The sequence below is a fragment of the Poecilia mexicana genome, unplaced genomic scaffold (assembly GCF_051168715.1).
Source record: "Poecilia mexicana isolate PSO_F unplaced genomic scaffold, ASM5116871v1 scaffold_13, whole genome shotgun sequence".
NCBI lineage: Eukaryota > Metazoa > Chordata > Actinopteri > Cyprinodontiformes > Poeciliidae > Poecilia > Poecilia mexicana.
Window position 1 is genome coordinate 25,859,897 of NW_028263382.1, and position 24,764 is coordinate 25,884,660.

The 24,764-nt window shown below is 41.1% G+C and overlaps 1 protein-coding gene across 5 annotated transcripts in view; it reads left to right on the top strand.

The window, feature by feature from the left end:
• Window positions 1-24,764, top strand: part of dock10 (dedicator of cytokinesis 10) — a 67,542-nt gene that overhangs the window by 38,331 nt on the left and 4,447 nt on the right. For 3 of the 5 annotated variants that reach the window (XM_088011948.1, XM_088011946.1, XM_015005095.2), the window contains exons 7-50: window positions 276-410; window positions 734-923; window positions 1,658-1,743; window positions 3,483-3,566; window positions 3,696-3,854; window positions 4,046-4,294; window positions 4,375-4,497; window positions 4,790-4,872; window positions 4,956-5,078; window positions 5,178-5,257; window positions 5,331-5,518; window positions 5,688-5,753; window positions 5,884-5,976; window positions 6,084-6,207; window positions 6,302-6,423; window positions 6,558-6,644; window positions 7,963-8,055; window positions 8,239-8,357; window positions 8,552-8,621; window positions 9,452-9,565; window positions 9,719-9,790; window positions 9,893-10,039; window positions 10,704-10,787; window positions 10,893-10,989; window positions 11,151-11,183; window positions 11,728-11,906; window positions 12,430-12,546; window positions 13,075-13,183; window positions 13,307-13,428; window positions 14,241-14,355; window positions 15,565-15,631; window positions 16,039-16,086; window positions 18,722-18,832; window positions 19,240-19,349; window positions 19,429-19,544; window positions 20,843-20,980; window positions 21,068-21,250; window positions 21,345-21,455; window positions 21,547-21,762; window positions 22,631-22,688; window positions 23,311-23,412; window positions 24,040-24,146; window positions 24,265-24,387; window positions 24,587-24,700. In XM_088011948.1, the coding sequence (XP_087868074.1) occupies window positions 276-410; window positions 734-923; window positions 1,658-1,743; window positions 3,483-3,566; window positions 3,696-3,854; window positions 4,046-4,294; window positions 4,375-4,497; window positions 4,790-4,872; window positions 4,956-5,078; window positions 5,178-5,257; window positions 5,331-5,518; window positions 5,688-5,753; window positions 5,884-5,976; window positions 6,084-6,207; window positions 6,302-6,423; window positions 6,558-6,644; window positions 7,963-8,055; window positions 8,239-8,357; window positions 8,552-8,621; window positions 9,452-9,565; window positions 9,719-9,790; window positions 9,893-10,039; window positions 10,704-10,787; window positions 10,893-10,989; window positions 11,151-11,183; window positions 11,728-11,906; window positions 12,430-12,546; window positions 13,075-13,183; window positions 13,307-13,428; window positions 14,241-14,355; window positions 15,565-15,631; window positions 16,039-16,086; window positions 18,722-18,832; window positions 19,240-19,349; window positions 19,429-19,544; window positions 20,843-20,980; window positions 21,068-21,250; window positions 21,345-21,455; window positions 21,547-21,762; window positions 22,631-22,688; window positions 23,311-23,412; window positions 24,040-24,146; window positions 24,265-24,387; window positions 24,587-24,700 (5,067 nt within the window). The remainder of the gene's footprint in view (window positions 1-275; window positions 411-733; window positions 924-1,657; window positions 1,744-3,482; window positions 3,567-3,695; window positions 3,855-4,045; window positions 4,295-4,374; window positions 4,498-4,789; window positions 4,873-4,955; window positions 5,079-5,177; window positions 5,258-5,330; window positions 5,519-5,687; window positions 5,754-5,883; window positions 5,977-6,083; window positions 6,208-6,301; window positions 6,424-6,557; window positions 6,645-7,962; window positions 8,056-8,238; window positions 8,358-8,551; window positions 8,622-9,451; window positions 9,566-9,718; window positions 9,791-9,892; window positions 10,040-10,703; window positions 10,788-10,892; window positions 10,990-11,150; window positions 11,184-11,727; window positions 11,907-12,429; window positions 12,547-13,074; window positions 13,184-13,306; window positions 13,429-14,240; window positions 14,356-15,564; window positions 15,632-16,038; window positions 16,087-18,721; window positions 18,833-19,239; window positions 19,350-19,428; window positions 19,545-20,842; window positions 20,981-21,067; window positions 21,251-21,344; window positions 21,456-21,546; window positions 21,763-22,630; window positions 22,689-23,310; window positions 23,413-24,039; window positions 24,147-24,264; window positions 24,388-24,586; window positions 24,701-24,764) is intronic. The other 2 variants (XM_088011947.1, XM_088011950.1) reach the window with 1 other exon arrangement.

Genomic DNA, 24,764 nt, shown 5'->3' on the forward strand with positions numbered 1-24,764 from the left:
GGGAACATACAGGACAAACAACCATGCACACACACACTCACACCTAGGGGCAATTTGGAGAGGCCAATTAACCTGACAGTCGTGTTTTTGGACTGTGGGAGGAAACCGGAGTACCTGGAGAAAACCCACTGTCCATGCAAACTCCATGCAGAAAGACCGGGGCTCGAACCCAGAACCTTCTTGCTGCAAGGCAACGGCTCTACCAACTGCGCCACTGTATAAAATATAAATTTCTTAATTACTATTTCAAAACATATTTTTTTGTTTTTGTGCAGTCATTTAAGCGGAGATACTTCCAGCTCACTCAGCTCACGGATAACTCCTACATCATGAACTTCTACAAGGATGAAAAGATCTCTAAGGAACCCAAAGGCTGCATCTTCCTGGACTCATGCACGGGTGTTGTACAGGTGGGTCTCACTAAAATCACAACGCAGTGTTTGCAGCACGCACTTTGCTGTGCGCTTCATTTTGCAGGCAGTCATCGTGCTGCACAAGGCCAGCTCACTTACTGCTTGTCTGGTCTCAAGACCACAAAATACCACTGCAGATTTTCGACCAGCATGTTAGGTTTCAGATGCAAACAAAAGCCTGGTTAGTTGCCCAGGCTTTATGCTTAATCACATGTCACAAAAACACCAGGTTCTCCGATTTTCAAAAGCGGTGAGAAACCTTCGACGGAGGAACCGTGCTCTGAATGAGTAACTAATTGACTTATCTCCGTTCCTCAAAGAACAACCGTCTGAGGAAGCACGCATTCGAGCTGAAGATGAACGAGGTGACGTACTTCGTGCTGGCCGCGGAGAGCGAGCAGGACATGGAGGAGTGGATCAGCACGTTGACTCGCATTTTGCAGATAAGTCCCCCCGACGGGCCGGCCCCGGATCGCAAGAGTCTGGAACTCACCACAGAGAAACAGCAGGGTGAGACCCGATCGTATTCTGGAACGCCAAATTCACCGTTACCGTGAGAAGTTTGTTTCTTTGACTGCATCAATTGTACAAATCCCCCTAGGAGATGTAACGCTGAGTTAAGTATTGTCTATCATCATGCTGGTGCTGTAATGGGGAGATTTGTTTTGAAGGGTTTGGAGTTTTCTTTTTCTCAATTTCAGGAAATCAGACCTGACAGTGACTCCACCCTTTATTTAGTAGTTGTTTCTAAACCTCTTGTACCCGCTGCATCGCAGGCCCACAGCCTCTAACTGAACATAACAGACTGTCAGACTCTTTAAACCAGTGAAAAAGTGAAGGAATGATGTAATGGCTTCAGGCTGCATGGCTCTGTGGTCTGCTGGCATGCCTCTAAATCAGGCTCTGGGTGTGTGGTGACCTATCATTAATGAGCCAGCGTGCCTTTTTGGAAGAATAGCTCCAGGCAACGTGAGAGGCGCATTTCTGCCGAGGCCCGCTTGCGTTATTACCCATAAACGGTTCAAATGGTGTCATATTTTATACCTAACTGGATATGCGTCTGCTGGCTCAGGGTAGCGGAGTGCTTAGTTTACTGCAGGACCTGTTTTAGAAAATGTTTTACGGCCTCATATTTACGTAACATGAACCGCCTGCGTAAACATTCCCATCCAATCGATGACGGCGGTCATCGCTTACGGACAGACTCCGGGGAGTCCTCACTGTGTTTTCCTCTCTCCCTGCAGACGTGTTTGACGTGTCACTGAGTGACAGCTGTTTGCAGGAAAACGAAGAAACCACAGAGAACGGCATCCACCCAGATCTGGCAAAGGTTGGTTCCACTTATGGCTGAATCTTACGAGAAGTCCCACGACTCTGCTGTTCCAGCAAAGACTTCAAACTGTTCAGCTTCGAAGATGCATTTTATCTACTGCTGTTCTTGTGACAGGGTGCATTGCATAGCAGAAAATAAGTCATCTAACACATTTAAAAGATTATACACTGACTTTTAAAAGTTGTATAGAAACTTCTGAACATTCTTTAATGAGTTTTCTTACACCAGCGCTGGTTGTCTCGTCGTCTTCCTTGACATTCTGCGGATGGCATCAAACAATTATTTTGTGATGATCTCCAATCTTCCTTATCATATAGCATTATGTTCAGAATATTTTAATTTTAAAAATGGGCCTGAAGAGGCAAATTACAGCACATAATGTCTCACAAAAGTAATATGTTTATTTTCTTCCTCCCATGGTAACAAAGAGCACAAATTAAGGGTTTAGGATCCGTTTCCGGGCAATAGATTTATTTAAGCTGTGGAAAACCAGAGTTTAACTAAAGCATATCTGGTTCAAAGCATATGATTAGAGTGGCCTCTTCTCTGCCTCTTCTTCTCAATATTGACCCAATTTTCAATATGGACCTGTAGGCCCTGTGAATTACCTCAAATTGTGAGAGGTTTGGTGAATTTACCAAAAATAAGCACTGTATCCCAATTATAATCAGAGCTGACGTGTCTCATAGTTTATTATTAGTAATGGAGATTTGACCGTTGCATGATGGTTGTAAGAACTAAACTCATCGGCTGGTCTTGCATTAAGGAACCTGAAAAGTTTGACTACTTGTTTCGAAGAAAATGAGTGAGCTGCAAATATGTAAGAAATATGTTTTAGGAAGAGTATACTTAACATACAATTGCTCAAAGGAAGCTTCTTTTTTTTATCCGTATATAAAAACACATTCTGAAAGTGGGTAAGATCTGCTGTATGTCAAAGCTGAAATATCCAATGTTTCATGACCTCAGACCAAACCTTTGTCTTGGGTTACTGGATGAATTATTGGTACATCAATAGATAAAAGAAGAGAATAACCTACTAAGAAGACGAGACAAATGCACTGAACAGAAATTAGCTCTGTCACCAGCCACGAGGAGTGGAGCTCAAGGCCTCTCTGGTTAGCAACCAGTAGTTTAAGGAATGCGTACTTGCTGCCCAGTAATAAAAAAAACAGAAGTTTGACTGTGCCAGTCCACGCTTTGTCCAATAACCAGGGACATTTTCTCTGCCACATATAAGAAGACCTTGTGGAATTTTAAAGAATTTAGTATAGAAGATAATAACACCAATTGTAGTTGTAATAAAAGATTGTAAGTGTAATTTAAATTATAAAAGCCAAAATCATTGCTACAATTGCAATTTCATTCACCAACTCAAAATAAATGTCTTCTCAAGGTACTCCACAAGAGAAATGGATGCAAATAATATACAGAAGTAAATAATCAAGGTAATCCAATCTTGCAAACAAGGGTTGCAAGCAGAGTTTCATCATGCCAAGATCTCAGTTATATACTGGAGTTTGATCATTTTGAGGATTTGTATGTAAGACTGGTATTTTTTTTTATTTATTCTGGATTTAACAAATTAACCAGAATCAACTAGAGAGGAGCTAGAATTGAACAAACGTGACGTGTTCGTTTAATTCTCACCAGGTCTTTTCGCTGCAGCATTTCAGATTTACTACCAGAGTACTCTCACACACTTTGATGTTTTCCTACTGTCCATCTCTTTACAGTATATTTCAGAGACAGATGAGGGAATTCGTTCTGTCAGAAGAGAAGGCCGATTGAATCTGTTTTCTCTTGATCCCGACACACCTGTAAGATTTTTTTTTTTCTTTTATGTTTTTTTTTTTATCTTCACTTGTTTTACTCGGAGCAGTTTGCGTCTCTGTCGCTCACATCTACCCGTTTTATTTCACAAAGTAAACGTGTTGATCCAACTGCAGGTTTTGAGGAGCCCACGGACTGAGCACTCTTTGTCTGACGGCGCGCCGGTGCGTCCGTTTGAGGAGAAGCTTGGTAGAAGATTCATGATAACTTGCAAATCCCTGAATCTGATGCTGCAAGGCTGCGTCACCGAAAGCGAAACCGGGCCAGTCACAAATGTGAGGACAAGATATGTTGTCCTTTCCTTTTTTTTTTCTTTTTTCCAAGCGTTATTTCAACAAGAGTGACTAAATAAGGCATTTGATGATTATTGGTTATTTTCTCCTGGTTAAGTAAATTAAAAATGCAACTGTTTGAAAAAAAAAAAACTGTAAATGTGCAGACACTGACAGGTTCAAATCTCCTCCAGATCGAGCCCTTCTTCGTGTCGCTGGCTCTGCTGGACGTACGAGAAGGAAGAAAAGTTTCCGCGGACTTCCACGTAGACCTAAATCACGAAGCCGTGCGTCAGATGCTCGGAGGAAGCGCCAACAGGCCGGTGGGTTCCGGTTCGGGGGTGGGAGCTCAGGAAAATGGCCTGTCGTCTCCTGCTGAGAGGAAGCCAGGCGATTGTCACCTCAGCCCGGAGTTGGAGCAATGGCTTTGCTTCCCCAAACAGGTACAAGTTTTTTTCCCTGTCACGCCTTTTGCCCCGTAGAATGAGCCTAGCAGTCAGACTGTCTCATGGTTTACTTGCAGGCCATTTTCTCAGTTACCAACCCCCACACTGACATCGTCATGGTGGCAAGAGTGGAAAAGGTGCTGATGGGAAACATTGCCGCTGGGACTGAGCCCTACATCAAAAATACAGACTCAAGCAAGGTCAGTTGTTTATTTACACCATTCAGATATTAGATTTTTCTAAGGTTTTTTTCCCCTTTTCCTTCTCCCATTTTCAGCAGTCCGTGTAGTCTTTGTTTCAGACTGCTAAGCTAATCAGCAGACATTCAATAGGCTACCTTAGGTTTTGCATCTAACAACCCCCTGAATTAGTCTGTTAAATATTAGGTTCAATCTAGGGCTGACCACAAAAATGTAAGCTGTTACAACTTACTAAAGTACCCACTCAGCCACTTTTTTTTTCTTTTTTTTTGTTTGCTTTTAATCTGAACAGACTGTGCAGAAGACTTTGAAAACCAACAAGCAGTTTTGCAGCAAACTGGGAAAGTACCGAATGCCATTCGCCTGGTCCGTCAGGTGAGTAATGGCTCAATGAAAACCATTTCTTCATAGTTGCTATCGGTGAGTTTATGATTTATGTTCCATTTTGTCTTTATTAGGCCGGTGTTTAAAGACAGCCATGGCGGGCTGGACCGCGAGTCCCGTTTCTCGCCTCTCTTCAAGCAAGAGAGCAATAAGATTTCTACTGATGACCTGATAAAGTTGGTTTCTGAATACAGGAGGTGAGATAACTTTAACGCGAAAAGAAAACGACCTGCTTGTCTTCAAGATAAGACGCAGAGTTTATCACCTCTGCTTTTCTTTTCTTTTTTCCTCTGCAGAGCTGAGAAGACCAGCAAACTGCAGACGATCCCCGGGACCCTGGACATAGCGATAGAAAATGCTCCTTTGGAGCATCCCAGTATGTATCCCAGTGCTTCTCCACTCTCCGCTTTCGTCAGGTCTCCGATCTAACCCGAAACCCCGTCTTTCAGATTGCGTGACGTCCTCATACGTCCCGGTGAAGCCTTTTGAAGAGCTGAGCAAACACCAGCCCACCGTTGAGATGGAGGAGTTTGTACAGGACACCACCAAGTTCACCCAACCGCACCGCGTCTACAGAAACCACATCTACGTCTACCCAAAACACCTCAAGTACGACAGCCAGAAGAGTTTTGCCAAGGTGGGTTTTGTTGAGCTAAATCTCGACGTAAAGTCTGTAAAAACGGGACGCGAGTTAAATGTTAAATTACTTCCAATAATCCTCCTGGTATGCATATTTCTAATGCCCGTTTAATTGTGCGGTTTTACGTGTTCACTCGTTAGCATTACAATGGTCCTATTGTGTGCAGGCTCGTAACCTTGCAGTCTACGTCGAGTTCCGCAGTTCAGACGAAGAAGTTGCCAAACCATTAAAGGTAGAACATTACCCCTCTTAAAAGAAAATAAAAAAAAATCCTGATGGGATTTTTATTGGAATTGTATGTGATTCATTTGTTGCCCAAAATAAGTTTTCTCCAACATGGGGTGGGGGGGTTTCTATTTTAGTGCATCTATGGCAAGCCTGGAGGACCAGTCTTCACCACAGCGGCCTGCTCCACCGTCCTACATCACTCCCAGAACCCTGACTTCTACGACGAGGTGAGCTGGAGAAGGAGATGTCGGGAGTCGGGTCTTGAGGGACTAATTGGCTCTTGAAGAGGGGTTGCCGCCTTCCCACCGCCCGTCTAACGTTTCCGTCTCTGCAGGTGAAGATTGAGCTTCCTATTCAGCTTCATGAAAAGCACCATCTACTTTTCTCATTTTACCACGTCACATGCGACATCAACGCGAAGACGAGCTCGAAAAGGAAAGAGGCCTTAGAGACCCCAGGTGAGAGTGCGCTGAAGTGTGAGTCAGGTTATGGGATAACGTTGGTTCGATCTTGTGGGTTAAAATATATATATATACGCATCCTATTTGTCAGTGGGGTATTCTTGGCTGCCTATACTGAAAGAAGGTCGAGTTTCATCTCAGGAGTTCAGCATTCCCGTCTCCTGTAACCTGCCTCCTGGATACCTTGCCATCAAAGAAGCCAGCAACGCCAAAGTAAGAGTAACAGATGAGAAGATTAAACGATTATAACAAAAGATTTTGTAAAGAATTGCACATGAAGGGATTTGAAGTGTAGCACGTTTTTTTTCTAGAGTTCACAACTCGAGCTGTTTTTATTTCCTCTTAAGCAGAATGGAGCCGACGTGAAATGGGTTGATGGAGGAAAAGCGATCTTCAAAGTGTCCACCAATGTCATTTCAACTGTATACACTCAGGTAAGACATTGGCCTGTGCTTTCAGTATCTGCTTATTTTCAAGTTTTACACCATGCTGCGTAAACACACATATTCACACGTTGCAAGACCAATAAGGACATGCAAATGACAAGCGCTGACTTTCTAACGCAGTGTTTCACCAACCCCTTGGCGACATAGACTCTCGAAATGCCTGCTTATTATTGTAATTCCTCTAATTTATTAGCACAGTGATACCGCCTTCACACTTTTATACACGTTCCTTTGATATTTATCTACACAATCTAATCTGATCTCCAGACGAATTACAGGCTGCTGTGGGGTTTTTTAATGTTTTTTTTTTTTAAACTTCTCTGCATGAGAGACTCCATGTGCGCCGCTAAGAGGTGTTACTGCAATTGAACTTATCTATGCAAATGTTGCAACACAATAATAACATTACTTAAACTCATTCTATGCCATGCAAATGCTCTGACTGCGCTGATGAAGATTCACTCACTATTTATTTCGAATTGTAACAGCTCATACATATTTAACCACTCGGGGGTCAGTGGAAGGTTTTGATCTTTAAACCCTAGAAAGGTGTTCATTAAGGTAAAAAAATCGACAAGCAAAGTTGACGTCATGAGAAAATTAACATATCTTAAATTGAATACCCCTTTTTCATTAATACATAAATAATAAATGTAAGAGGGAGCACGATAACTAATTCCCACACTCCTCATATGTGACAAGACTGAAAATTTTACTTCATTTCTTTATATTTAAACCCTGTAAAAAGCATTTTTAAATTGATCAAGGTATCTACCAGGATAAGAAAGCATGACCACAGCTTCAGAATCCAGCTTATGTCTGACAAAAGCCATCACAAAATGGCAGTCGTCGTGTCTTGTTACGTAAGGTATGCAAAACTCTCATGTGTGCAAATCAATGTAAAGTTAATATAAATGCATATTTCTGTGTATAGGTTTCCGTTCAGTTTTGAAACTGACGCCTGTTGGACGATCGGCAGAAGAATCCCTTTTACGGGTCTAGGTTAGGATAACTTAATCAGCAAAATGTAGAACTAATTTCTAAAAAAAAAAAAAAGTCTCACATCAGCACATGCTAATAAAAGTAATTTTATGGACAAAACAAACGTACAACAAAACATTTTCTGTTGCTTTTGAAGCTGAACAAATGACCTCAGGCAGATAAGGTGATTTACATAATGCTTCAAAACTATATCTGAAGTTTTGCATTATTTTCTTTTCTTTTTTTTTTTTTTAAAGGAGCTCTCTAAGTAATGTTTCAGCTGCTTGCTGCTGCTGCTTTTTATGAACCCGTCTCTGTTTGCCAGGACCCCCACCTGAACCGTTTCTTCCAGCAGTGCCAGAAGAGAGAGCTGGACCTCTCTCAGCCTCCTACCTCCAACTTCCTCAACTGCCTGAAGGTCAGAAGAAAGCCAACAAAAAACTGCTCTTATTTCAAAAAGCTGTAACCGAGACAGAAACCAAGCACATTGGCCTATAACTCCTTCTTTTAATGAACACGACTGCAAATCAGATTTTTTTTTAAACCTCTTTTACCTCGCTCATTTATTTTATTTTATTTTTTACTCCTCATGCATCTCCAGGGCCTTCTCAGCATGGAGAGAATCCCAGTGATTGTTCGGTTTTTGCCTGTTCTTTTCAACCAGCTGTTCAAGGTTCTGACTCAGAATGACAATGATGAGGTCACTACTGCCACCACCAGGTAAACACTGGCGCTGCAGGGCCATTGTGCATGTTGAAGGCATTGGTGTTGATTTAGTTAAATATATGAAAAGCTTGCCGTAACAATAATAATTAAAACAAATTCTCCTTAGGTCTTGTGTATTTTATAGATAGGCAAATTGTTTTTCTTAGATAAAAGAAAATGACCTCTTTGTCGTTACTTTGTTTCTGCAGAGTGTTGGTTCATATTGTTGGCAAGTGTCATGAAGAAAACCTGGATCATTACCTGCAGTCTTACATTAAGGTAAAGTGTAAGAGATGAATGTGTGTGTTAATGTGGCTTTCTGGGAAATTAGAAAAGTTTGTTTTTGTACCTGGGTTGTTTTCAGGAAGATCGCACAATGCTTTTAAAAGCTCTCAATGAAATAAAGAAGAGAAGGAGCCGCAGATCTGGGACACCTCAGCCCTCTGAGCGAGAAACACAAAACAGTGTTTTTTTTTTGTTTTGTTTTGTTTTTTATTTAGTTAAAAAATAAGACAGAAAATTAGACAAAAAGAGATGAAAAAAAAAAAACTTAAGAGCCACTTCATGTTGGCCACAGAGCAGGAAAACTGCAGAGTCTGAAGAGGCAACAGCAGAGAGGGAGCGCTGGGAGGGACGAGGAGATGACCAATAGAGCTAATGAAACTGAGGTTGCCATAGTAACAGACTGGCATGATGAAGTGGTGTCCAATTTAAACTGCTGAGCGAGTCTGAGAGGTTATAATGATTATAACGGTTTTCCTTTTTTTTTTTTCTTCTAGATTCCCTGCCAATATAGAGTGCATTTAAAAAAAGGATTTCATTGCCTTTTTAAATATTTAAATTTTGATTCATTCTTTGTGAAAGACCATCATGTTGTATCTAAAATGTTCCATTATGCCACCGCTTTCTAGGTAAAAAAAAAAAACTAGAAAGCGATCCTATCCTAAATGTTTGTGAACAACAAAATAATCTTTATTAAACTGTCTAAAATTCAATTACTACCTCTTGAGTTTGTTTGTTGTTGTTTTTTATTTTTTGCAAGACTCTGCTGCCCTTCTGGAAGTACACCTGTAACCTGAGTTTTTAGTCTTGATTATTTTTTTTTTCAGTATGTGTTTAAATCAGAGGATCATGGCTTTCGGACGGTTCATGAAGAGTTGGCTAAAGGGATGACCTTTGACCTGAAGAGCAATGAGCAGGCAGCAGTCAGGAATGTCCTCAAGGTTTGTCTCCACTCACTAAGCCAGATATATTTGTATTAATTTTAAAAAAAAAAATAAATCATTCCTCAGTTGTTGTTGTTTACGCAAATATTTTGCAAATATTCCGACTAGCTGTAGCCTTACGTAAAATATTTGGCATTTCCATGCTTTCAGTTCTCCTGGTTCTTCTTTGACCTCATTGTCAAGTCCATGGCTCATCATTTGGTCGACTCTGATAAACTAAAGGTAAATTGTCACCGCCATCAAAAAAAAAAAATAATAATTTGCCAATTAGTTATTTACGAGAGTTCATGTTCAGGTTCATCTGATCATTTCCTGTGTCCACAGCTTGCGAGGCCCCAGCGTTTCCCCTCGTCCTACCTGAGCCGCGTGGAGACGCTGGTGGAGACGGTATCCGAACACATTTTTTGGAAGTATAAAGATCTGGCGGAGGAAACCCGCAGCGCCAACTCAGCTGTGGCGTCTTTTGCCAAGGTGAGCGCAAACCGTGGGGGAAATTGCTGCTGCTCTGAATACTTTACAGCTTTATGGTTTTGAAGCAGTTAGCATACAACATCAACCTCACTAGAAGTGCAAGGTAAAGTTTTAACCTGTGGATGACGATTTAAGCAGATTTCCTATTTCATTTTAACAAAAGGAGCTATACGAACAAAGCTACAAGTGCTTTTCTCTATCTGTTTTGTATAGCGGTCAATCATTATTTCTTTAAGAAAGGAGGAATTACGTAGCACACACTACTGTGAAACTGAAACTATAATTTTATTGTCTCCATCTGAATTCTCTAGAAAACTTAGCTCCTTAAGATTTTTCCAAGGCTGCCAACATTTCTGAATCCAGCATGTTGAAACAAACATGGCTGATGATCTTTTCTACATAACAGCGTCCCCCCCCCCCACTAAGAGTCTTGATGGCAGCACGACCTGGTTCTGCCTACTGTTAGAGAAAAATCACATTTTTGAGCTTGTGACCGGCTTGTCAATAATCATTGCCAATGAAGCTGAAAAGGGTCTGATTCCAGTCACCAGTCGAGCTTGGTGCACCTCTGTTCCTTACATATCGAATCCCCTCAACGTGACACGTGTTATCTTCAACCTTTAACTGAGTTTTTGATGCGTCTGTGTCTGTGTGTGTTTTGCAGCGCTGCTTTACACTGATGGACAGAGGCTTCACGTTTAAGCTGATAAGCAACTACATAAATATGATCACTGCTACAGACAGCAAGGTAACAGAAAAACGTCTTGTAGGCACAAATATTAAAAGCTATATAATAACTGGGAGCGACTGTAAGTGAAGACGTTTTCTTATTTTTCCCCTGTGTGGTCGGCAGGTTCTCTGCGAGCTAAAGTTTGAGTTCCTCAGGGAGGTGTGCAACCATGAGCACTATATTCCTCTCAGTCTGCCTCTCCCTTCTGCTCGCATCTCTGGTAAGATTCCCTGCAGCTCCCAGCCGCTTCTCGTTTATGTGGCTGAAGCCATTCACGGAGTAGATCTCATTTTCATTAATTTTTTTTAATCTCCATTAACATTAAGTCCATCTGTCCTTCTCTTTGTGCCGTTTTTCTGTCGTTTTATGTGACCATGTCAGATCATGCATCCCCAGAGCTTCAGAGCGCTCATGGTAAATATTTCCATTCAGTCATTTTTACCCTGTTCTCTGTCCTGTTTGTCTCCCCATCTCTTTTTGTTCAGTGGATATAAAGCACACAATATATATTTTCACTACAAATAGTTGCACAAATCAGACATACGTACATTATGTACTGGAGGTGCTTGTTTCAAAAGGTTTATGTTATGCACATTCTTTATGTGGGAATTTGTCTGTTGCTTTTTTTTCTATTCTAATGTTTAATAGCAGAACTTGCACATGATCTTATTTACATGAAATTTCTGTCTGATCATCTCTGAAAAATAAGTCGGAGTATCAGTAGTTTTTGTAATTTTCTTTTCCAAAAGTATTTATTTGGTTAATTACTTGTTAATAACGATCAGAAGCAATGCTGCTCTTACTTGGATACAGTTTTGGGCCGCTCTGCTTTCCTCTAACTAATGTGAGCAGCAGACTTCGTAATGCAAAGAAGTTCTCAAACTGACTGAGGCTAATCAAACATCGTCACAAGCTTTTTTGAAACTCGGCTAATTTTCTAATTTCTATCTCGATTTAGTTTCAGTGCCTGAGTACAACCTGACTGGAGAGTTCTGCAGGAAGCACTTCCTCACCGGGCTGCTGCTCCGAGAGCTGGGATTGGCTCTCCAGGACGAGCAGGACCTGAGGCACCTAGCCTTGGCCACGCTGAAGACCTTGATGGCCAAGCACTCTTTGGATTCACGCTACGCCACCAAGGTAGACGTGCTTTGCTTTGAAGAAAACTCAAAAGGCATAAAAATGACTCATGAGCACACAGCAGAAATCGTTATGACTCATCCGGAGATGAACACACACACCCACACACACACGCAGACGTGATTCTTCATGGCAGCTGCAACCAACGGTCAGGATTTCTTAATGAATGCTGGGAAGTTTCTAGATCAGATTAAGTCTGTAATCTGCCCTCGGATAAGCAGTGCCAACCACAACAAACGGTCTGGACCCTGACCGAGTCTCCTGAGGTCTGAGTCAAAACCCGATGTATCACAAGGAGGGTAGCATGTGGAAAATGGGAAGGTTGTCATTTGAAAGTAATTTGCAGGGTTTTTTTTTTCCATTTCCTTTAAAAAGCCTAAAATATTAAACATTTTGCTAGTCATTCAAGTCATGTTTATATGAGAAAACGGGCTGTTTTTCTAAACCTAAAATTGATTGTCTAATAATCTTCATGTGTTGATTCTTTTTCGCCGGGTGATTTATTTATTTATTTTTCTTCCAGGAGAAGCAGGCGAGAATCGCATCCCTCTACCTGCCTCTGTATGGACTGATTTTAGACAACATGCCTCGATTCTTCCTCAGGGACCTCTTCCCCATCTACTTCACTTCAAGCGACCAAGTAAGTCAGAGAGATCGACGTTTCTGAGTTCCTGCACAGCTAGCTTGCACCGTTTATAAAAGTTTAGTTTATAAAAGAAAGGAGAGTAGAAGCTCTTCTTTAGGACAGATATGCAGCATTGATTCCCTAGACCATTTTTTTTCCTGCCGTTGTACAAGTGGGGATTTTCTCTGCATTTGCTTCAATATGCCTATCAAATGAATGATTAATGACCAGCTTCCACTTCTTTGAAGGTTCTTGTCACATGTCAATGACCTTCACATATATCTTCTATACATGAGCCCAAGGTTTGGAAATCCTTTAGTTTAGCACATAATTGTTTAGCTTTTTTTTTCTTTTTCTTTTTTCCTGATTTATATGTCATACGCAACGTTCTTTTCAAAAACAGGTTCTAGTTCTTCGAGGTCTGAACAAAACAAGACTTATTTAAAATTATGGGTGTTGATAATTAATTTTAGGTTTAGAAACACTGTGGACGACAAGCGTTTGATCTTTTTCTCTTTGCTTCTCTGCCTGCCCGCCTTGCAGGGCTCTCGAGATGACGTAAGCGTTAGCGGGGGAGTGGCGGGAGGGGTCACTCGCCACGGAAACTCTGTGGACGCCTCCTTTTCCAAAGAAGTGCTCAATTCAATTACAGGTACGCCAGTGCAGTATGCGCCTGTCTGCGTTGCGAGCCTACCTTCTGTAAAACATATACGAATCGAGACAATGACGCCGATTCCCTCCCATCCTTTTTCCTGCTCCTCCTACCCTGCACCAGCTTTTTCATCCTTGGCGGTTGCTACGGGTAACCAGGCTGACTCCCGAGGTTCTCTGATCAGCGTGGACTCCAACCCTAGCAACAGTGACAGAAACAGTGAAAAGATGGATGGATGTGAGAAGGTGAGAGAGGGAACATGTGAGAGAGCCATTGTGATTTCCTTTTTGTTATGAAAAGCAGATTTTTCTTTTCTCAGATGGTGCAAAAAAATCGTTTGTTATGTTTGTATTTGCATTTTTCTGTCCTCAGTCTTCCAGAATAAATGCTAAAAATACTTATTTACTTAAAGAGAAATATAGAAAAAAATAGATGTTTTGAGCCTGATATGAAAAGAAATACTGATATTTGTTCATGTTACTGGACAGTCCACCTACAGAAGTCCGAATACTTTGTTTTGTTAAACTATTATTGTATTTTGTTTTTGTTGAGCAGATAAACATGGAAAATATCACAGGGAAGTTGTTTTTGCATTTTTAATAATTTAAAAAACAGATGTATTTTTGTGGTCCACCACTGCTTTGGACTTAGAACTGCATGCTGTAGATTATCTGGTAAAGGTCGTTTCCTTAACTTTGATCTAAGTTTTATGTAACTAACGCAAGTGATAAATAATGAATACATTAAGTTGTTTTTTATAGACTCACCACGGTGTGTGTTCTAGGATTGGAAGCATTTAGTGAATAGTACTTCTTTGTTTTTATTTTTCAGTATTTTACCTCCTGGTCCCTAATAAGAACCAGACAGAAAATAGTCTGATTCCGATCTCTGGATAATTGATTGGTGCGTTTTATTTAAAAAAAAAAAAAAATACAATTTCTGTCTTTTCTGTTACTTAAAAAGCAATCGAAGGGGAGATGAAAAGGTCCATTATCACATTCCTTACAGATTATTTTTGACTAACTTTTTCCTTCTTCTCTTGGTGTCTTTGTCTTAGTTTGCTCGTCCACAGTCTCTAATTGGTTATGGTTCTCGCTGTGACAAGCTGGACCAGGCAGAGACCAGAAGTCTCCTCATGTGCTTTCTTCACATCATGAAGACGATATCTGAAGGCAAGAAATGTGTTTTTATTATTATTATTATTATTATTATTATTATTATTATATAACTAGGGCAGGACGGCTCAGTTAATGACTACGATGAATTGTGGTGGAAATCTTGAGATTTAAAATTTGTGTTTCAACTAGACCTACTTTGACCCCTTACTTTTTCCAAATTTTAATCCATTGGCACTGGTTTGTTGTATATCCCAAGTCATGGGATAAGCACAGATCAAGCATCACATTATAACCACTGACAGGTGAAGTCGACACCACCTATTATCTACATCCTGACATCTGTTTGTGGGTGGAATATATTAGGTAAATAAACATTGTTTACCCCGACTTGATGGGTTTCAAGGAGGAGGAAAAGGCAAGCGTAAGGATTTGAGCAAATTTAACAAGAAACACATTGTGATTGCTTAAAGACCCAAGAGAGCATCACTACCAAAAGTGGTCCAAGAAAGGAAGAATGTTGATCTGGAAACACTCTTCCAGTTGTGGCCAACCAGGATTCTTTGAAGCATGCAGAACACACACTGCATTGGCATTCAGCTATCTATAGACATGCATAGCCACAGACCAGTCAGGGTCTGGATATGTGATTACCAAAACAGGATTAGAAATAAACGGAGAAAGGTGTCCTGGTCTGATAAATGATGTTTTCTTTCGTACTACATGGAAGACCCGACTGCCTGTACTGTACTTTGTGTACCTGTGGAGTCTCTGGCACCAAAACGCTCCTCAGTCAAAGTGAAAGTTACTCTGACACACACGTACCACCTATGTAAGCTTTGTTGCCAGCCTGGTCCTGCCTTTTATGATTGTCACTCTCTGATAACTGTGGCCTTTTTTCAGCAGGAAAATGCTGGTTTGATGAACGTAGAAAAAAAAAAAAAAAATCAAGGTGTTAACCTCCAAATTAGCCAGATCTCTGAACGTTTTCGTTACCGGACATGGAGTCATGCGTGTCACGGTGACGGTGCATCATCTCAAATCTGTTAAAGTTGCAATACTTCCACAACATTTGGCTGTTTTTTCATTTTTGTTTCGGAATGTAGCATTGGTCAAATAATTTGACATTTTTTCCCCAAAAAGCTTTGTGAGTGTTGACTCCTGAGCTGCATGAATAACTGAGTTATCACATTGGTTTTACAAACAGTGCTCAGCTAATCAGAAATGTTTGTGACTTGATCCTTTTTTTTCCCCCACTGTTTCCAGATGTGCTGGTATCCTACTGGCACCGGGCCATACACCAGGAGATCTCAGACTTCTTTAACATCCTGGAGTAAGACCTTTTAATTTCTTTTTTGTTGTTGTTGTTGAAAGAGCAGTACCACAGGTCATATTCGGCTGATTATAAAAGTAGCCTACAGGCAATTCGAAAGAAATCTGAGACAACCAAGGGTGGGGAAAAGGCAAATGAGAAGAAAAGGGCACATGGCCAGAAGGGAACAGATGAAAATAATGACACAGCAAGAGAAGGAAAACAGATTGTGATTTTAGTCCAAGATCCCAATCCACAGAGGAGTGCATTAAATTAACTTTCTATGCTTCCTGTTTGTGTCAGCATCTATGCTAGTTCGCATCCTGCACAATTTTCTCCGAGATACTTTCTTTTTCCTGTTTAACCTTTGAATCACAAGACATTTCCAAATGGGTGGTTTTTTTGTGTGTTTTTTTTTTGTTCCTCAGACTTTGTCTTCAGCACTTCAGGTTTCTGGGGAAGCGCCACATAGCCAGGTATGTCCATGTCTCTCTTTGCTTTCTTCTCAATTGATGTGTTGTTCACATGCTTTCTTCACAAAGCTACTGATGTGGGGGGAAGACAAAAAAAAAACTATAACCTGCTGCAGCTGAGAGTTTCCACGCCCTCCACCACCTGATACATAATTCATATCATCACGGTTGCACACATGCATAAATGCAGCCGCGATCAGACGTGTTGGAGCGCGCGCGCGCAAATAAATTAATCGGGCACGGTCGGGCAGAAATACTAATATGTGCTTTGCATGCGTGTGCATGCTCGCGGATGAGCTTCGCGAGAAGAAGATGGATAAGGAGGGAATAAGACGGAAAGAAGGGAGGGGGGGTGAGGTGAAACTCCTGGATCGTGCTGCGAGGAAAGAATCACTGCTGGATTTTGCGCTGTAGGAGTTGGAAAGCTCAGGATGGGGGTTGAGATGTGAGTGTCTGCTCTTGTTGGAGCAGAGCCACTGGCACTGCAAGACCCTTCCATCTTTTGGTTCCTTGCAGCTAATTAAATTAACCGTCTTTTTCCTTTCAGCAGGAGGACTCAGACGTGTAAGCCCTCCAAAAAAAAAAAAAAAAGACTGAATGAACACACTGATTTTCTGTATGCGGAGGCTTTAACTGAATATGGATAGCTGGGAGGCTGATAAAGGCTTTCAGTCGTGGCTAAGCTAGCTTCTTAACATTGGTCTGTAATACCAGGCCACGGGGGGATTCACCGCCGTACGCCTGTGCGTGTATCAGTGTCTGCCTTTCTAAGCGCCTGGCTGAGTCAGTGTGGGCACCGGTTGTAGGTCAGGAGAGGTGAAGTGCATTAGCAGTGTGTAGCCAGCCTGCAAGCCAGACAACAATAAAGGCTTCAAGTCTTGGCACATTGTATTAAGTCGTCCACAGGGGGGAGCTGTGTCCAGGTTTGACATTCAAATCCTTCCATAATTCTCATCCAGTAGTTGTAAAAGATGCAGCAACAAGAATTTTGTAGCCAAACTCTAAACCTCCTATTTTTGTAAAGCTTTGACCTACAGATGGATTTTTTTTTTCTTAAGTTAAGCCTCATGCAAGAAGTCATTCATTCTTTAGTTTCAAAGTGGATGTAACATTGTGACGTGTGCAGAAACAATCACTTTAAAAACGGCGTTTTACTGGTCCTTCAAAGAAAGACAAAAATACGTATACCTTCTGTCGAGGCCAGCGTTACTGAAATAGCAGTTTCCATTTATACTCCAGAGTGTCGATCCTTCGCTCTGAGATTTCCAACTGGTCGCCAACATTTCCAAATTCAACACATTCTATAGCAGACAGATGTTGGGACAGGAAACCAGAGCCTTTCTGTTATCTGCTGCAGTCTTTCTCTCGACTTGAATGAACTTCAAACCTGAGAAGTCGTAGAAAGTGCAGTTTCCTTTAAAATAGCTTCGTCCATATCTTTCCCTTATGCGTACACAGACTTTATTTTACACACCATGTTGACACTGAAAACTACCTCCAGTATCCCCCCACCCGCCTAATGTTCATATTTTGGAAAATAATTGTTTAAGTTATGCTTTCCTAAACAGTTTAGCTAACTCCCAATCTGCATTATCACGACCCTACGCTGACCCTTGTACATAGCCACGGGTCACCTTTGTTATCTACACTATCTGACACATTAATAAAGTATGTCACTGTTAAGCATTGTACTGTAAGCTGCATCGTATTGCATGTCTCCCCCCAGCTTTGTGCATGGTGACCATCCATGTTGCTGCACATGTATGATGTATTGCATCAATCGAGCACTTATGTGTTTACTTCTGTGATTGCTTCTCCTGTGTTGATTGTGTGTGTGTGTGTGTATATATATATATATATATATATATATATATATATATATATATATATATATATATATATATATATATATATATATATATAGATAGATATATATATATATGTGTGTGTGTGTGTGTGTTTTCTCACTGATGGTGCATGGAATCCTCTGTTCTGTGAATCCATCTGCAACATTTCCATATCGTTTTTTTGTTGTTTTTTTTGTCTTACAAAGGCAGCAAGTGTTTACCTAGACAAACCTACGCTGAGGTCAGGTATCTGATTGCTGACGTTCAGCATGATCAAATCCATACGTTTTAATTCTGACGCTGATATTTGTATTACATTAATGCAAACTCTAACCTTTTGTTCATCACTTCAGCTCTGGTAGGATTATACTAATGGCAAACTAAAACAATTGATTTTCCATCTGGCTGACCTTCCACTCTGTACGAGCTGAATTTCTTTTTTTCCCCAACTCCAGCTGCTCTCTCATCCTACACCAAGGTCGATTTTTGCAGCTCTTGAATGCTTTTTATGCATTTCGTTTTGCTTTGCTGGGGAAAAAAGAACACATACACACACACGTTGTCAGCCAGCTGCTATACCTATGTAAGGCCACAAAAGAGCTAAAACCTCCCCGATGTGCATCTCATTTATATAAAGGTCTTCGATTGATTATACAAGCATGCAACGACGGCCATTAGCTTGCCACTCACAGTTAGGATCACTGACTGATAAATGATGGGCATAAAACAAACATTCATTGCTTTAACTACAGTAACTAACGTCAGGTGTGATGTGGTTGGCTTGTGAACAGGAAGCTAGCAGCGGCAGTAAAGCTGGCCCAGGCAACCCAGGCCAATGGCACCCTGAAGGGCTCTAGCAACCCCTCCCAGTCCTCTCAACACTCGAGCCTCTTCCCGCAATGGTAATCATCCTCCACCTCAGCCATGATGATGATGATGATGATGATGATCATGACGACGATGAGTTAAGATGAAGATGCTGAGACTTTGGTTACTCAAAGTGCTCTTGATCTTAATGATGTCTGGTTAGCTTTAATAACAAGAAACCCTATAAAATGCAACTATAGATAAAATTTACAAGTAGATAAAATTTTTTAAATTATTATTTTTTTTGCTTTATGTATATTCATTTTTTTTTATATCACTGTGTTTCCATGCCACATATTGTAGCTGTGTTTTGAGCATGCCCCTCCTCATAGCTACTGACCGTCATGTGTTGTTACTATATATTATGTCGCATAAAAGTGTCTTATTCTCTGCAGCTACAGTTGTTTAATTTCTAAACCGCGCTCTTCGCTTTCGTCCCCAGGATGGCCTCTGGAGGGGAAGGCCACCGGCACGCTCGCTCCCAGACCATGCCCATCATCAGGGGCAAGAACGCCCTAATGAACCCAAAGCTGCTGCAGATGATGGAAACGGGTAAAACGCAAGACTGAGAGGACTGTAACGCTGCTTTAGGTGGATTGACATTACATCCCGCGCTCGATTCCGTTTGCAGATGGGAGCATCCAGGACGGCGACACGCTGAGTCCCACAGACATCGAGGCCAACTTGTCCACAGAGGTGGCTCTCACCGTGCTGGATGTACTAGAGCTCTTTGTTCACCATCATAAGGTCTGCGTCACGCTGCACAGCCAAAGCTACAGCCTGTGTATTTATCAGTTTTCTTATGTAAAGAATCAAATGGCATTCTGTAACAAAATAGAAAAAAAAAAGTTGAATTGTGGTAACAAACGCTTAAACTATTTAGTGTAAATACATGCTGGCGTTGAATCCAGGAGGGATTGTGGTGTAAATTATGGATTCAGCAGCTTATTACTGCTTATTACTGATCTTTTACTGCCACCTGGTGGCAAGAAAAAGCAGTTTTGCACTTTCTGCACTTTTGTGCTTGAAAGGTCATGTGTCGCGTGGCTTTTTTGTCTTCACATACTTCATTAGTTGTCGGTGCAAGATTAGATCCGAATAGAAAGGATAAAATGAATTAAAGACAAAAGTAAACCAAGGAAGAAGTCCAAGTTTAAGAATTGGAGGACCGGACGAAAAAGCAATACAATTATCTTGAAACATACTTGATATTATTATTCTTCCACCTTGGAAGATGAGCTAAATAATATATGTTAATTCAGAGCCATAATTCACAGCTAAAATATTGAAAACAAGACAATAGTGGACTAATCAGAAGCAATGTCAATTATCGCTCCAGCCAGGAAACAAAAGTAATATTCAAATAAGAATCCTCATTTGAGCAGAAGTTATGACACGATGCAGTTTTTAAAGGATGATTTCATTTGTTATGGCCGATTATATCACAAACCAACCTGGTTGTGCCCTCCCTCCCCCCTCCGTAGAAAATGTTGCTGTCATGCAATAACTGGCTCAGTTGTGGAATGTTCTCCCAGATTTATATGAAGAATTCCTTTATTCAGTCCCGCTGAAGGGTATTTGAGCATGAACAGCTTGTTTAAGCTCATGCTTTAGCACCTCAATCGGATTAAAGACTGGGCTCTGTCTAGATCACTGCAACCCCCTTCTTTTTTCTTTTTTTTTTTTAGCTATTCAGACATTGACTAGAGAAATAAAGCCAAAGAAATGTGGTTCAATACAGATTATTCATGATTCCGTAAAATGACGATTATGTATATTTAATTTTGAAAATGTAATTTTTTTTTTGCTCGTTATTAATTTGGTTTATTTTTCTTCCATCTTCCAAAGTTGCACTCTCTTTCTTTCTTTTTTATTTTCCCCCACAAATCCATCATGTGTTGCTGTTATTTCAAACATTTTGTGTCATGTTGGATTTCATCCCCCCCAACAAAATTAAAATATCTAAAGTGACATTGATTTCTATTATTAAATGTAACTACCACAATAACACACCGTTTCTCTTTTGTTCCTCTTACTTCATATAGAAGCAGTTGCTGCAGGACGAAGGGCAGAACACTTTGATGAAGAAGGTGCTGGACACCTACTTGCTCTTCTTTCAGATCAACCAGTCAACTGCGACCCTGCGCCACGTCTTTGCTGCGCTCCGGCTCTTTGTGCAGAAGGTCCAGCACGCATTCGAAAATGCATTCGAAGACTTCCGCTAGCTTTGCTCATGTGACGTTGGGTCTGACGGTCCTTTCGTTCTGCAGTTTCCCAGCGCGTTCTTCCAGGGTAAGGCAGACCTGTGTGGCTGTCTGTGCTATGAGATCCTAAAATGCTGTAACCATCGATCCAGCTCCACCCAGACGGAGGCGGCTGCCTTGCTCTACTTCTTCATGAGGCAAAACTTTGAGTTTACAAAAGGCAAATCAATCGTCCGCTCACATTTGCAGGTGAGTGATTCCCCCCTCCCCTCCTGTGATTTACGGTGATGGAAGTATACAAGGGTTCTTCCGGAGCCACGCTGAGCCTCTGTCTCCACTGTAGGTTATCAAAGCAGTGAGCCAGCTGATCGCAGATGCTGGAATTGGAGGCTCGAGGTTTCAACAGTCCTTGGCCATCATTAACAACTTTGCCAACGGAGATGTGCCGCTCAAGGTAGCGCAAGCTTAAGAGTTGTGTTGTGGTCATGTGGCTTTTGAGAATCATCAAGATTTTAACGTGAGGAATGTTCTTCTAATTCCTTCAGAGCACACCGTTCCCTGCTGAGGTGAAGGATTTGACCAAACGGATCAGGACGGTCCTGATGGCCACGGCCCAAATGAAGGAGCATGAGAAAGACCCAGAAATGTTGGTGGACCTGCAGTACAGTCTGGCTAACTCCTACGCCAGCACGCCCGAGCTCCGACGCACCTGGCTGGAGAGCATGGCCAAGGTTCACGTCCGCAACGGGGACTTGTCTGAGGTCAGACATCTCAGATTTTCTCTGGCTGATCTCACCTCAGTGACTTTTGAAGCACTTTCGATTTGGGACGTCTCGTTCAGAATTTTTATTGTTTTTACCGATATGGATCTAAGTCATTTAGGGAAAGGCATGTGTCCATACCTAGATTGAGTCTTATGCTTCATTAAAATGACTGCCACTCGTATTCTTGAAACCTTGCTACCTTTGAAGTGGAGTAACATACCAACCTAAATTTAATCAATATTAAGTGGTATACATTAGTCTTACTATTGTGTTCCACTTAACTCACTAACCTATGGTGAAATTGCCACAACAGTTTTTCCTGTTTGACATGTACTATAACAATGTACCATTTTGAGACTGCATTTATAAAGTCTTGGTCATGCCTGAGACCAAGACCTTATAAATGTTGAGGTTTTTAAAGTTACGGTTTGAGACGTCTAAAACTTCCATACGTAATATTTCTGTTCTGTGATCTCAACTAAAGGAGATTTTTAGAAACTGTCCAAATTTATAAATCAAAAAACATTAGATTAAAAGCCTGAATAATATAAATAATGTAACTGTAATGGTTAATGTGGCTTATTATTTTTGCAGCAGCAGGAAAACCTGCTTTAAAGAATTTTTATCATGCTATGTAGGTTTTTTTTAATTTTATGCTACTACCACGAAACAGCTGTCTTGCTCCTTTTATCCAGAGAGGTTAGCTAAAAAGCTAGGTACAGTTTACATGATTTTCCTGTTTCACTCATTTGCTACGTTGTTATTTTATCTATTTTATTTATTCTTTGGAATGTTTTACTGCATGTATCACCTTCTGCCGTTCGATTTTACCTGAAAACTGCATCTGTTGACGTTTTCTTCTTAGGCTGCTATGTGCTACATCCACATCTCGGCCCTGATTGCTGAATCGCTGAAGAGGAGAGGTTAGTCCAAGCCCACTTAAATTTAACAAGCTTTCTTTTGCAGTATGATCTGTCTTTGTGTAACTTTGTGCCCCAAAATCTCTGCTTTTACCGAACATCTATTTCTGTTCATCTCTGCCTCCATGATAAGTTCTGCTACTGTACTTACAGCTATATATATATTTTTTTTTTAAATCTGCAAACTGTTGTCCACATTTAACCCAATCATTGAAACTTTCAGACATAATTTCTTTCTAAAATAGTGAATATGTGCACAGTGGCTTAGTGCAGATGGCTAATGAAGTGAAGCTGATTTACTTTACTTGCACAGTTGTAGTGAAGATATTTAGCTCTGATTAACAGCCTCTTGGTTTCTTGTCGAACTCTAGGCTGATCTCCACACATTCTCATATGTTTCTTTGTTTCCACTCGCTCCTTTTGTCTGTGCATCCTCATACAAAGCCTGCATCTTTAGCCAAATGTGCCCGGCATCCATTTGCATGCGCTTCACTAACCCAGCCCATAGCTACTGTTGCTTAGCCGCTTTGTGAGTCTCATCCTCGAGCATAGAAGATCAAAGCAAGTGGACGCATATTTTTTTTTTTTATAAACCTGCTGCTCCTCCACCTCTCCCACCAAACAGGCTACTGGAGAGCCGACAAAGCCGGAATGTCCTGTGTCCCCCCCGAAGAAAGCCCTGTCTTTAACTGTAGCTCCTTACTAACTTCCTGCCGAGATCAAGACAGTGAGTGTGTGCGCCTGGGGGCCTGCTGGGTTGGAGGGGCTGGGAGTTCACATAAGCTATTCTAACGTGTTGACGTTGAAAGAAGAGCTAGACGTAAACTATGCCGTCAGGTGTTCGTTTTAGCATCTTCTCTCCTGTAGGTTTTTTAATTTCCGTCCAGATTATAGGAAATGAGCCTTTTAGCTTTGATGTCAGGTATCTTGTTTGAGGAAATAAAATGACAGTCAATGCCTGCCCGGTGTCAGTTTCGTTTGATAGGTTACATCACCGAAATATGTTATAACTCACAATTTACACTGAATGATGCTAATTTTGTGTAAGGCGGCAAAAACGGATGCCTGATTACGGATCGTATTTTATGCACGTGCTTCACACTTTGTCCGTTTTATAACTGCAAGTTTCAACTAGTTTTATTTAGGATTTTCATAAGACCCTAGAAAATACGTTAACGTTTGTGCCTCCTAACAAGAGAAGATGTGGAAAACGTTCAACGGCTTTGAAAAGCTTTGCAATGGGACTGACTTCAACAGCATTAGCACAACACCTAAGTGGGGAATCTGAAGGTCTGCACTGCATATATTCTGAATTGCATGCCCTAATGTCAGTTTTCTCCATCTGTCACTCTAGCATCGTTCTCCATGGGCTGGGCAGCATTTATGTGCATTACCCCCAATGTTAAGGAGGAAGGTGCTATGAAGGAAGATACAGGTACACAAGATACGCCATACACTGAGGTCAGTGTTCACTTTTACAAAAAAAACCCAAAAACAAACGAAAAACAAATCCATGATTATCATTTATGGATAATTGCAGTTTAGTATTTTAAAAATATATATTGGATTATGCTTTTAGGACACTTTGGTGGAGCAGCTGGAGCTGTGTGTGGACTATCTGTGGAAATCTGAGCGATATGAGCTTATTGCAGACATAAACAAACCCGTGATTGCTGTTTTTGAGAAGAGGAGGGACTTCAAGGTAACGTTTACGGTCGTTATGCGATTTTGAGAGCTTCACTGTATTCTTAGCTACAATCTGGAAATGAATCGGATTGTATACAGTTTTGAATATGTGTTGGAAAAGTATTATAATTGAATGATATTTGTTGTGAATTGGTGCCATGTAAATAACCGCCATATCTGTCTCAGTTTGTGTGCTACTCCGTGTTTTTCCACAGAGGCTGTCGGAGCTGTACTACGACATTCATCGCTCGTATCTGAAGGTGACGGAGGTCGTGAACTCAGAAAAACGGCTCTTTGGACGCTATTACCGTGTGGCTTTTTATGGACAAGTGAGTGACAAGTAATGTAAATGAAGGCACACACCTGCTCACCAGGCCAGTGTAAACAGAATCA